The sequence below is a fragment of the Athalia rosae genome, chromosome 8, assembly GCF_917208135.1.
Source record: "Athalia rosae chromosome 8, iyAthRosa1.1, whole genome shotgun sequence".
Classification (NCBI taxonomy): domain Eukaryota; kingdom Metazoa; phylum Arthropoda; class Insecta; order Hymenoptera; family Athaliidae; genus Athalia; species Athalia rosae.
This window is the reverse complement of record NC_064033.1, coordinates 4,120,001-4,133,760: the sequence shown is the minus strand read 5'-3', so window position 1 is coordinate 4,133,760 and position 13,760 is coordinate 4,120,001. Positions and strand designations below refer to the sequence as shown.

General features: G+C 42.0%; 1 protein-coding gene across 7 annotated transcripts in view; it reads right to left on the bottom strand.

The window, feature by feature from the left end:
• LOC105684986 (serine/threonine-protein phosphatase 4 regulatory subunit 1-like) overlaps positions 1-13,760 on the bottom strand; it is a 97,627-nt gene that overhangs the window by 3,656 nt on the left and 80,211 nt on the right. For all 7 annotated transcript variants that reach the window (XM_012398748.3, XM_048659336.1, XM_048659337.1 and 4 more), the window contains 5 exons: positions 7,987-8,099; positions 3,168-3,310; positions 2,713-2,862; positions 434-604; positions 20-309 (listed from right to left, as the gene is read on the bottom strand). In XM_012398748.3, coding sequence (XP_012254171.2) covers positions 20-309; positions 434-604; positions 2,713-2,862; positions 3,168-3,310; positions 7,987-8,099 — 867 coding nt within the window. The remainder of the gene's footprint in view (positions 1-19; positions 310-433; positions 605-2,712; positions 2,863-3,167; positions 3,311-7,986; positions 8,100-13,760) is intronic.

The window sequence follows — 13,760 nt, the reverse complement described above, 5'->3', positions numbered from 1 at the left end:
TGTCCAATTTTCGACTCACTTGTACTTCAATTCTGTGCCCCGTTGATCCGTGAAGACGACTTCTCCGTACTGATTGTAAGACAATTCGGTGAACTGCTGAGCGAACGTTGCTATGAACGGCCCGAGCGCTTGATAAGCGGATATTCTGACCCATCTCGATATATCGGATAACATGGCGGCGAAAACCGGCGCCAGGGAGAGTTGTCGATGACGGAGGGACACGCAACAGGAGACGGACATCATGACCTCGGCGCAAGCTTTTCGTACGTCCCAAACCTCGTCCGTGCACAAATCTATGAACCTCGGTAGCTGTGAATATCGTTGAGAAAGAAAAACAAAAACAAAATTCGTTTAGAACAACGGGGACATTGAACAAAATGGTCGGATCACAGGTTTTCACGCGAAGAAGAAGAAGAAATAACCGACGTCTCACCAGTATATTTTCAACGGACGTTCTGCTCGCGGCGGCGCAAAAATCGGCGAAATTAGCCGCGCAGACTTTCCTCACGTAAAACGTTTCGTCCACGCAAAGATCTACGAATCTGCCCAGGAACAGCCTCTCCGTAAGTTCTCTACCGATCAGCGGGGCCATCTTGCACATGAGCTGAAGATTCGAATGAACAGAAAAAAAAAAAAAAAAAAAAAAGGAAAAATATATTGTATTTTTCAATTACGATTCAACGAAATTCCGTCGTTACGCTACGTGGGAATATAGAGATACGGAGGATATCCGTGTGTATATGCAAAACGAAGGGTGGGGGGGGGGGGGGGGGAAATTTAGTACAAATATATTGGATTACGAAAAATAAAAAAAAACACAAAGGAGGGGAGAACGATAATCGATTAACTGTATAATTCGTTAATTTTTATATCATCCGAAGAGGTTGACATTTTTATTGTAAGAACGTTATAACAGTCACCGTTCCGCTCATCAAAGCTGGCTGTGATATGTTTCACGATACCTCACATCACAACCACTCTGACGGGAGGAAAAATAACGTCGTCAAAATATGTATGATACTTGTTGTTTTTTTTTTTTTCTCCATCGACGACGATACCTATTCGTTGAGTTTTGCGGTGTAGAACGGAGATTCTCTATTCAGATTATTTCTTCATATTTTCGGTTGTTCTCAGTGCCGCGCCGTTCATCAAAGCTGGCTGTGATATGACACAATATTAATTAGCACACAACAGCCACTTTGTGAGCAGCAAGATCACCCTGTAGCGTTGCGTATAATTCGATCGAAGGGAAGAGCAAAGATCAGCTCTCTCCCATTTCCCGGGTCCATCGCGGTTCGCCTCTCATATCGATGAGTGGAAAATGTTGTAGGTAAAAAAAAAAAAAACAAAAGGCAAAAGAAAAGTTGGAGAATCGAAAGTGAGGAAATTTTTTAAACAACGATGATCGGAAGGGCAATCCAACTCGTCAAAAATGGCTGTGATATGAATCAATAAAAACAACACGTCACAACCATTCTGACGATTGGATCACTTATCAAAATTTGTCTCTTTTTTTTTTTTTTTCTCTTTTCAATCCAGAATTTCGTAGATTCTATAAAAAAAAAATATACATTACATCCGTTATTATTCATATTTACGAACATATTTCGACGCAATTCGATAAACTGTTGTTAATTACCCGTCATTGTTGTGGGGAAAAAAAAAAATAAATTTTTTCAATTAAAGAAAGACAACTTATAAATTCACATATACAGTTGTTATTATATTATTATTAATTAATTTCTTTTCTGACGACTGATTTTGTAAGCCGAGCTCATCAAAGTGGCTGTGATATGATTTGAAACATTCCACAACCAATTTGATGTATCGGACGACAAAAATTCTGTACTTATTTATTTGTTTTTTTTCATTTTTTGGTTTTTCGTTCTCCGAGTACAAACAATATCCATCCCCCTTGCAGAGCTTGAAAATAAACAATAGACAGTCTGCATTAGGTGAAATCGGACACAATTTTGCTCATCAAAGCTGGCTGTGATAGTAAGTTGGCTCTATGACAAACCAACTTTGATGGTAAAAGCATGCCGAATATTTAGAAATCTTCGGTATTATCGCGGTACGCACGGAACACACGCCCTGCATCGGTTGAACTTCGTATTTTGTCGATCGCACATCTGTATGAGTATTCGTTACAATGCGTACCAGGTATAATATATATTGTGCGTATATATATGTATATACATACGGAGAATTTGTGAATCAAACGAGATGATAAATTAATTGTAATAAAATCGACCAGCAAAAAAATAAATAATAAAAAAATAAAGAATAAATTTTTCGACATTTGATATCAGTTTGCTTGTTTTTTTTTGCTTTTTTTCTTCTATTCTTCCGGTGCTCGCAGCAACGCGCGTCGAGATCGAGCTCGCGCGTCCGCATCCGCGCGAGATCGTCGAATGTAAATGCGACGCCACATGAAAGACAAGGTAGTGAGACGCGGGAGCGAAACGAACATCTCACTACCCATGTCTTTCACGCGGAATTCGCAACGTTCCGATCGTCTCGATCGTTGTTTTCGGTGTTGAAAATAAAAAATAAAAAAGAAGAAGAAGAAGAAGAAAAAAGATCTCTCCCAAATTTATCGCATACATATATCGTACGAGAGTGCGGGGACGTATAGAAATGAGAAGATGAGACAAACGAGCGGAATATAATTGTAGAGATAATCGAGGGAAAATAATTGAAAAAACTTACGGTGACAGCTCCCATGTGTATTTCGGGCGATGGATCGCTGACGTATGAAAGTTCTAATACGGACGGACATATCAATTCCTCGATCGGTTCCTTCTCGAGCAATCCTCTCTCCATTAAAACCAGGAGCGCTGCTTGGGCGGTTTTTCTAACCTGCGGGAAAAGCGAAGGGGGTCAGATAAAGAAAGGGGAAAAAAAAAAAAAAAACCACAACCACCGACAACAATTACTCCGCGGTTAATTATTTCGGATCGTCGAATCCCTCCGACGCGGTGTCGTCGCACCTTACGTTTTACGGGTAAGGTGCAGGTATTGTAACGCGGGTGATTCAACGATCGTCGTATATGTACGGGCGTGAACTATAAACACGTGCAACGGTATCGCCTCCGTTAAACATAATCTCAATTATATCGATAGATTTATACATATACGTATACGTGTACGTGTTGCGCGCTTACCTGGTTGTCGTCGTCTCTTAGAAAATCGATAACGATTCCGAGTAGATGTTGAGGAAGTACGTGACCGAACCGGTTGGTTGCCTCCTGGCATATCATGGCAACGTGAGGCACCTGTTCCACGAGTTCCGATCTCACCGATGGCTCTGAAAAGAAATAGAAAAAACAAAAAAAAAAAAATTAGTTTCCAAAATTTAGAAATAATTTTCAAAACGGTCCGAGTTATCGCGTGTACCGCGTATTGCGCACACCGCCGTGTACACCGGACGATAATTAGAATTATATATATATATATATATATATATATATATATATATATGTATATGAATATGAATATAAAGATTCGACCGAATAGTTGACGCGGAGTATTCGCACCCTCACACCTTCGCGTGATCAATCTCTGCACAGCTCGTATATCAATGCACGAATACGTGAATAAAAAAAATGATGCATATATATATATGTATATACCTATTCATCTATAAATTCACGCATCGCGTAAGCTCGCTTACATTCTGCTGCAGAATCGACTCGAAAGTAAAGAATTCGATGTACCCGATATAACTGCGATCAGGTATTAACGAACAAAACTATAGAGAGAGAGAAAAAAAAAAAAAAAAAAGAAGAGATTGAAACATTCCAAAATACGATGTACTCGTAAACGAAAATGTCCGTATATATTGCGTACCTTTGCACTGGACATCTGCTTATGCGGCGGGGATAATTTTTGCTCCTCAAAAAAAAAAAAAAAATATATATATACACAATATACCTATACCTATACGGAGGCCCGGTGGCAGTTTTCGCGATATGTCCCAATCCCCCGGTCTTATGTATACGTACGTACCTATATACCCCTTGGGCATTTACCTACCTATATACGCACATAAAAATAAACTGCACTATTCGCAAGCATTTATTCAATATTATACGCAGTCTCCGGTGTGCGTATATTAACAACAATATTGTTAGCCCCTACCGATCGTCTACATATTACCTGGTATTAAAATACATATGTGTATATAAATATATATATATATATACACGTATCTACATAAATATAAATCACACACAGATACACATACCCCAGTACGCGAAGACACATCGAACGAAATTTAATACTCGATGTGGGTACCCATAGCGACGAAAGTTTATTCATATTTTATACATGTACACCTATACGTTATATGTACAACTACGAGTACATAGATTTACGTATACCCGGGAAATTTTAAGTGTCAATCGTTGAAGCTATAATTTTTGCACACTTTTACGTACGAAGGAAAGAAAAAGGCAAACAAAAAAAGAAGAGAAAAAAAAAAAATAAAAAAAAAAACCCCCCAATTAAAATAGAAATATCTATCGGCAAACGAAAAATTTCTATCGAAGGATACACGTTCGACTGTACGAAATCGTAGCACGTATCGCGGGGGACGCGTACGTTCGTTTCGCGACAGATGCGTGGGCGCTACTGAGGTCCTTTTACACGGCGATAAAATGAATGGAAAACTGTGATCCTGCGTAAAGGCAGGAGTAGGAGGAGGAGCAGCAGGAGCAGCAGGAGCAGCAGCAGCAGCAGAAGCGAGGAACTTAGTTGACGCGGACCGATATAGGTATGTACGGTGTGCAGAGTGTGCGCGGTACGTTGTGCAGTTGGTTTCCCGGCGAGTAGTTACAAACCGACTGGGGGCTGTTGCTCCTGCCGTTCCTGCTGCTGTTGCAGTTGGTGCAGTTGCAGTCGCAGTCGCAGTTGCAGTTGCAGTTGCAGTCGCACCTTTTCGTCGTGCGTGTAAAGAAAGCGCGCGCTTCCTTGGCGGGAGGAAGTCGTTCACCCCCTCCCTCCAATGGCGCTTGTATACCGCGTGTACGTTGTACGTTGTACGCGCGAGGTTCACGGGAAAAAAAACGAAAAAAAACAAAAAAAACGAAAAAAAAAAAAATTGAGGAACGGAGGAAAAGGGGCCCGGTGATAGGGACACGCGGCACTCTGGCGTCGTTCGAAGCACGAAAAAGAGAAAAAGAAATTAACGGAAAAAAGAAAGAAAAAAAAAAAAATTGAGGAAGGAAGGAAGGAAGGAAAGCCAGGCGAGTCGGTTACGGTCGGACACGTGGTCGGGGGATTTCCCGCAATTGCGGTATTTACCACGTGGCGCTGCTCCGCGTTCAGATGATAAAGATAAAAAAATAGAGCAAAGAGAGTGTTGCGAATATTGAAAATCGATTATAAAAAATTAACGACGCGTCGAGCGAGCGGAACGGCGGCTGTATAGGTGGATCGCATACGAGAGAGCAGCCACCGCCTATCAATCAGCGAGCGTTATCTCCTCTTCGTTCTCTCATCTGGTCGTGAGGAGGGTAGGTATATATATATACGGGGCGTGCGGTGTCGGAGGTATACCGGTACGGCTTAAAATATCCTTTTGGGGGGGGGGGGGGGGGGGACGATCTCTCGCGCGGGGAACTTGTAAAAATTTACGGGGTGCAGCCCGGCGGCGACTGCAAGGGGATGGAATATTTGGGGAACGGCGAACACATCTGCTACAAAAACCACGCGCACCACTCCTCGTCTCTCTATCGCGTATATATATATATAAAAACTGTACATATACTCTATATACTTTTCTCAACTATTTCGTACGCATCTCCCGAAAGCTGTATGTATGTGTACATTTATTCATTTACCGCATGTACTGTTATATCGCGTATTTTAGATTTTCTTTGACGCGATCACTTTTCTTCATTCTCGTCGTACGTAAAAAAAACTGCATATTCGGTTAGACGAACGAACGGAAATCTGGAGAACGATTATTACGGAGGGAAGGAAAAAAATGAAAAATCTTCACTTTTCGTCCGCGGAGTGTACAAGTACCACGTGTTCGGGTCACCGCGATCGCGTATACATATATAATATACGTTGGGACGAGGGGGGGAAGGGGGAGGGGGGTGGGGTTCTTCGTGTTATGGAAGAAAAATTTTAACGGGGGCTTTTCGGTGTACATAAGGTACCTATATATATATACACACACCTAACTACGGTTTACTAATAGCGCACGAGCTATAAGACAAGAAAAAGGGGCCCCAACCCTCGAGGGCGCGCGGGTGGTTGAGCGTGGGTGGGGTATGGGTACCCGAGAAATGAGCGGAATTATTTTTAGAAATAAAATCCCGAGAAGCCCCGCCATACTGCAAGTTATACGTACGCAGCTATATACGTATACGACATATATACATATATACAATATCGACGCTGAGGTGTAAGTGCGGTGTGCGATTCGAAAGAAATGAAAAAAAAAAAAAAATGAGCAAAAAAGAAATAAACGGAAAAGGAAAATCGTAGGAATCTGCGGCGATGATTAAAAATTGAAATTGAAAAAAAAAAAAAAAACTAAACGCACGACTGCGGGCGACGTGGGTAACTCTGTGCGGTAGAAAAATATACGAATTACATCGTGGATTTCGGATATATCTAGCTGCAATTTTTCCATTCTCTCGTTTCACGTCTTACCTACTGCAAAACGGTCAAACGGATCGAGGGAGGAGAAAAACCGGACGTTAAATAGTTCGGGACATTACGGTATAACGACCTCACCGTCCGAAGTTCCCCCCCCCCCGCGTTATTTCTCCTACTTTTCGAAATTTTCTCTTCCTCTCTTTTTCTTTTTCTCCCAATTTTCTCCGTTCCCTTTCTTTACCTTACCGGGCGACGTATGTACGTACGTACGTACCCACCTACGCTCACGATCCCCGCGCTCCCGAAACCCCACGATGAACTTCCGGTGGCGCACGTGCCCCACCGGAAGTATAGCGCAGCCTGTCGTCACCTACCTCTCCCTCTGTCCGTATACCTATATATATATATATATATATATACACACTCTCATCTCCCCTGCCCCTCGGGAAAAGAGGGACAAAAAAAAAGTAGAGAAAAAAAAAAAAAAAAAGGTTATACTTGCACTCGAAAAAAAAAAAATACACACCTCTCACGAACACGGCGGTGCAAGTATAATTCATTCGATGATGACGAGCCGCACGCTTGATTATACATATATATATATATATAATGTATATACCTATGTATATATTTTATATATGTATTTGGAATAATTGTCCCATGATATTATTTTATCAATCATTCCATGCACGCCCGCATTATACACGTTTTATGACTGTTGTTATTTTCGATTATATAAAACGTCTTAGGTATACACATGAGTCACATGATCAATCGAATTAGTAGCATTTCATAATAAATAAAAAGATTTTGATATTATATATATACGTATATTACACGTAGATGCGTGTGTGGGTATATATATATATATATATATGCACGACCGGAAAGGTAATTAAGAAGGTTTTTTTTCTTTCATTCTATTTTTTTTTTTTTTTTTTGTTTTAATTCCGAACGGCTTCCTTTCCTTGCCACCGCTGTAACAACATCCGGCAGGAACTTCTTCCATGCAGAGTCATTACGGAAGCGACCTTCCGCACAGAGCGAACGAACTCGAGGCGATTCCATGTATCATACCTATAGCCTATACTATATGATACTATACAGCGTCGTCGTCGTCGTCGTCGTCGTCGTCGTCGTTATCGTTATCGTTTGCATCGATTGTCCAGAATTATTATTTTTTTTTTTATCGATTGTACCGTTATATATTTATACTACCGCGTGTGGGCGAGATGAAAACGCACATGCAGGATTATCGAGACACATTTTCCTTTTCTTTTTTTTCTTTTTTTTTTTTGATTCATACAAATTTGACAGATCGATTGATTAATTAATGAAGATCGATCAAGATGTTAGAAAAAAACACCTTACCGGGATCTACGGAGATCTGTCCGATGAGAATCATCATCTCTTCGACGGGTAATTGTATTCCAAAATCGACCGCATTTCGAAAGATATCCACCAGAACCCTTCCGACCATTTGCCTGTAATCAGAAAGCGAAAAATTCATCAATTCCAATTCGCAGGTGTGTGAAAAGAAAATGTTTTTTCTTTTCTTCTTCTTTTTCAGATTTTCTTTCTTTTCTTTCGGGTGTCACACTATACACAGTGTCATCATTGTACATGATACATACGCGTACATACAAACGCTAATGATTTTTCCGCAGAATCCGAACGACGTAGTTCGAGTTACACGATGATAATAATAACGACTGTAATCATTATTATTGTCATTCTACTCGTTCGTCGTTTTCAACCATCACCCGGTCAAGAGCGCCGCTCTGGTGGTCGTTTAAAGTACCCTACACTTTCAGCATTGGTATTATAGATATACACGCGGCAGACCGGAATTACAAAGTCAAGTAGGTATACATGCCTCATCTAACGAACCGGAAGTGGGATATATCGTACATAACTTTTTAACCGGCCTATATTATGCGTACATTTATTCTCTTCCTCCATTGTTCTTTCTCCTTTTTCTTCAAACGAATTGAAAAATTATTCTCTTTTTTTTCTTTTTTTTTTATTTCTCTCAATAAATCCTGTGTACAAATATAATTAACCGTTTACGTTTATAAATACACGAATGGTTTGCGAATCATTCGATCGCGATCGAATAATTCTTTCATTCATTTTTTACAAGAGATATGGCAATCGAGAGAATGAAATCAAAAGAGAAGAAAAAAAAAAAAGAGAGAAGAGAACAAAAACTGTTGATCGAAAAGATTGAACAAAATTAAAGAATTTATTTTGCTCGTTTCGATTGTACGAAGACGAGAAAAAAAAAAAATAGATATATTTTCGGATGTGAATAATAAAATAGAAAAGAAAAATCGATAGGGTAGGCTATACATATAAAACGTACATATGTAATCGGTGTGCGTTTACATAATCCCACATACGTAAATGACCGTAAGCAGTGGTATATACATATACGTATTTACCGATAATTATATAGATTTAAACAAATGTATGGATAAAATAAAGGCTTATACGGATGGTCGTTGGGGAGGAAGAGGGGGGGAGGAGGAGGACGATGAGCTAGTTCGATAACCCCCCCCCCTCCCCCTTCCCCAAGTGGCGCGGGTTCTTCCCCCTCCTCTCGGTTCCGCGGGCCAAGTTATTCGTCGCCCCTCCACCGTAGGAGCGAAGAGACGCATTCTTCCCGCATTACAGTTCGCCCGTTGAGTAGGGATAGCGCGCGTTCTCAAAGAGTCGTTGGCAAACGTTGGCACATGGGACGCGGTAGGGGGGGTAAAACGGGAACGCCCGTCACCGTCCGTCAACGCCCACCGTACTCGCGCAAGCATGGCCGCCGCCAACGACAAACGAAAATCTACGACCGTCGAACGACCCGAACAACGACCGAACGACCGTCCGCGACCGTCCGCGACCGTCCGCGACCGACGAACACGAATTTCGTCGATTAAACCCCGACCGCCGATGATATATCGTACGCGATCTACACCGATTTTCCAGCTTCTCCCTCGTCCGAGTTTTAATTTTTTACGACGTTTCCCATTTCTTTTTTGTCGTATCTGTACGCACGATCGCTGTACAGGTATCGCACCGAGTTTATGTACATCGTAATCGAATAATGCGTTACTTTTCAATGTTCACCATACTCGTTGTATTTGTTGTTCGGATCCCGACGAACGATTTCAAATTGTTTACATATCTAGACGCATCTACAGTGTAGTTTCTCGGGACATATAAATGTCATTCGAACGCTGGATTTTCCACGTCTATATAACGTCTGGGAAATGTTGATTCTTCGATCTGATCCGCGTTAATTATTATAGCCAATCGGTGGTCCGTATTATAAAAAAAATCGAAAGCATATCAATAAACAAATAAATAAATGAATTACATAGAGACGTACGCGCGATTATGTGCAGGGTATATAATACAAAGTATATATACGATACACACCCTTGACCGGGAAGATATGTGCAGCCTAGATTTTGGCGACGGTATATATGGAACGCGTATGTATGTATGTACAAGGTACATACATCGTACATGCGTGTAGGTATATAATTTATATCGGGGATGGCTGTACATACATGTATATGAAACCCGCGCTGCTGCAGGAATTATTAAAAGGGGTCGAGGACCTTTCCTCCCCTAATTTTCAAAACCTTCGTTGTACAGGTATACGTGTGTGTGATTCACATGTGCACATAACGTATGTATATACCAATGTTATATACCTGTACACGGACAAATAACGTAATACACGCCGTATCGTACATAAATATCGCATACCGATTGAGGCGCGAAAATTTTCACCTGTCGAATAATTCCATCTATCTACATACCAAGAAAATAGTTATCATTTTATATGTTTACATAATTTCGTATAAACGTAACACATATAAAGATATATGCACAGGTATAAGGTGAGAAATTTTTCAAGACACATTACACGGGGAATATCCATCGAATTTTGGAGACGTTTCGAATAATATATATAAGATACCTGTATGTATTTAATTGCGGGTATGTAAAAAAAAATGTTGACGCTATTTTTTTATGTACATACATACACGTTGCACGTATATTTATATATACCTTTATATACTCAACCTATACATATGTAGTTATACGTAAAAATTTTTACCCGAACTTAAAAACTCGGGACTCGGAATGTACATGTAACGATATAGACAATGTCCACGACCCTTGAAAAACTCGAATCGCAAACTCGCTCGCCGGATGCAGAACTTCGAGGGTAAAAAAGACAAGGGTAAATAATAATAATAATAACAACAACAATAAGAAGAAGAAGAAGAAGAAGAAGAAGGTCATTATCCGACGAGGTGGAAAAACGTCCCAAAGGAATTAGAATTACGGATCTATGAAGGATCTTCTTCCCTTCGGGTCCCACGAATTGAAGTATATATATATATGAGGTACACGTGATACACACGCGATAAATAAATTGCGCCGATTCCCAAGAAGGATAGCATATATATGTATACATACAGGTATCTATATATATATATATATATATCAAATGCACAGGTATGACACAACCTACCCCTAAAGGGATTAGGTATTTACCTATAGGTACAGGGTACCTATATATACATCTATATATATATCCTAATTCCGGCATTGCACCTCTTCCGAAAAAGGGTTTTGCAAACACAATGGGTTATATACACACATTAGGTATATAATATAATCCCGGAACCCGCCGCAGGGCCGCGATTATCTACTTATAGGTATTACGTACGCACACATACCTATAATGTACACACACGGCGAAAGAATGGAGGATTTTCGAACGCGTGTGCGACAACCTTCAACGTCAAATTTGCATCATGTATACTTAGGTATTTTGAGGGACTACAGTTCGATCGTATATTTCTTTTCGCAAAAAAAATTCAACAATTTCCATCGTCGTTTTCGCGTCGAATTTTCCAACCCCCCCCCCCCCCCCCCCCCCTCATTTCAAGCATGCACAATTCCCGTATAACGCACGTATACAGATGTTCAACTGCAGTAAGGACCGCGTACCGTGTAGTGCGCGTTGTGCATCGCGGGCAACTCGGTAATTTCAATGCGATGCGGCAGTATCGTCAGCGTGTCACGTGCATCGCGAAGTATAGGTGTACGTATAGGTATAATACAACGTACATATTATAATACGGGGTAATAAGTGGCGCCTCTGGGCGCATCGGTTATCCGTATACGTATACGCGGCGTAGAGCGTTAAATTTCAATTAGTCCTATACGTAATATAGAGACGAGTTACTACTGTGCGGGACCGCGGTGTCACGTGCGGGTGGCCGTCGTCGTCGTCGTCGAACTGCAGCTCCGACGCCCGTCTACGATCGAGTGAATAAATCGCGTCATCGCGACACCGCGTGCAACCTCGACAATCTCCACGTTACACAAACGTGTACGGAGAGAAACGAATCGAAAAACAGAAAAAAACAGAAAAACAAAAAAAAAAAAAAAAGGAAAAATTGAGAAACCCCCTCCACAAACGATGATTCTCATCTTCGTTATACACCGTCATCGACAATACCCGTCTTATACTACATCGCCGCACGCGAGATAATCTATGACTATGACGACGACGACGACGATGCACAATACCTGCAGTCGTACACGATTGATAATCTATGCGATCTTATTGGCGGTGCATCGGGATACGAGAGTGAAGATAACAGTATAAGTATATAACGTCTCCATATAGAGCGTATACGTGTATGTATATATATATATATACCGCCGTTAAGGTACTCCGGGGAAAAAAAGGAATGTTGTTGTTGTTGTTGTTGTTGTTGTTGTTGTTGTTGATGCGCCGGTGGATCGGCAGAGAAGCGGAGGAGGAAGAGCGCGCGCGCGGAGCCTGCGGTATGGAGAGAGGATATCTCCGGGTGGGAACGGTGCGGATCCGAGACGGTTGAAAAAAGGGAGAGAGGAGAATATACGCACAAGGTCCCGGATGAAGAGGGAACGGAACGGAACGGAATGGAATGGAATGGAATGGAATGGAACGGGAGGGAATGGTCCCCCGAAGTCAATGCACCGCAGGGGAATGCAACGGCGTACACACACATATATATATATATATATATATACACATACACGTATATATGTTAGTGTATATAATATACGCGCGTTCCTGTTGCTCTTCGCGTGCAACCCGGCTCGAACGTCGCAACGTTCGATGCACCGCACATCACGTCTTTGCGCGTACCTAACCTAAACCCCCCCCCCCCCTCTCGCGCGGGCATAGAGGTGCAACGTGCATTCGGGATATGTAACATAATTTTGTCACGTGTCCTATATACATATATCTATATGAAAATGTATCATCCCTCCGGACGCCGTTGTACCGCGGAGTATATACCTATAAATTTGTGAAGATACGCATCCGAAAGTATAACGATACGTACGTACGTGTACACGTGATACGAGAAGTGCAATCGCGAGATTGTTGGTAACGGAGCGACCGATCGTACCGATCGGTACCGTCCAATTAGCGATGCGTGTGAAAGAAATGAAATGAAAAAAAAAAAAAAGAAAAAAAGGAAAAAAAACAAATCACTCGCAGGACTCGCCGCAAAAGTGAACCAACGCGAATAGGTGAAGATGAATAAAAGGAGTGTACAGACGAACGAGGGACACCGGGATTAAGAAATAAAAAAAGGATACGGAAAGCGGAATCTGAGAAACGCGAGGGAGGGAGGGAGGGAATTCGGAGGACGATGAGGAAAGGACCGCCGGCGATTCGAAGGCAGAGCCGCTGCTGCTGCTGCGTGATCGGTGGCAGGAGCTCGTTTGGTCGCGGGTTCGGAAGTTTGTCTGGTTTAACAGTTTGTTTGCGCACGCGCGTCGAGGGGGGTGGGGGGCGGGAGGAAAGGGAGCGAGGGAAGGGAGAAAGGGGGAGGGGAGGGGGGGGGGGGGTTTAGAGTTATCCCCGTTTGTGGGTAGTGTCGCGGCGGTGAATGAAATTCCCCCACCACCGCCACCGACGGCGTTAGTTGCGAGAGTTTAGTAACCAGTAGGTCGGCCAGTTTCCTCGCGTAGCAGCGTCTGCGTCGCGACGCTCTTCTCCTCCTCCTCCTCCTCTTCGCTCCTTCTCCTTCTCTCTCCCGCAACTCGGGGCAATACACACTACTACC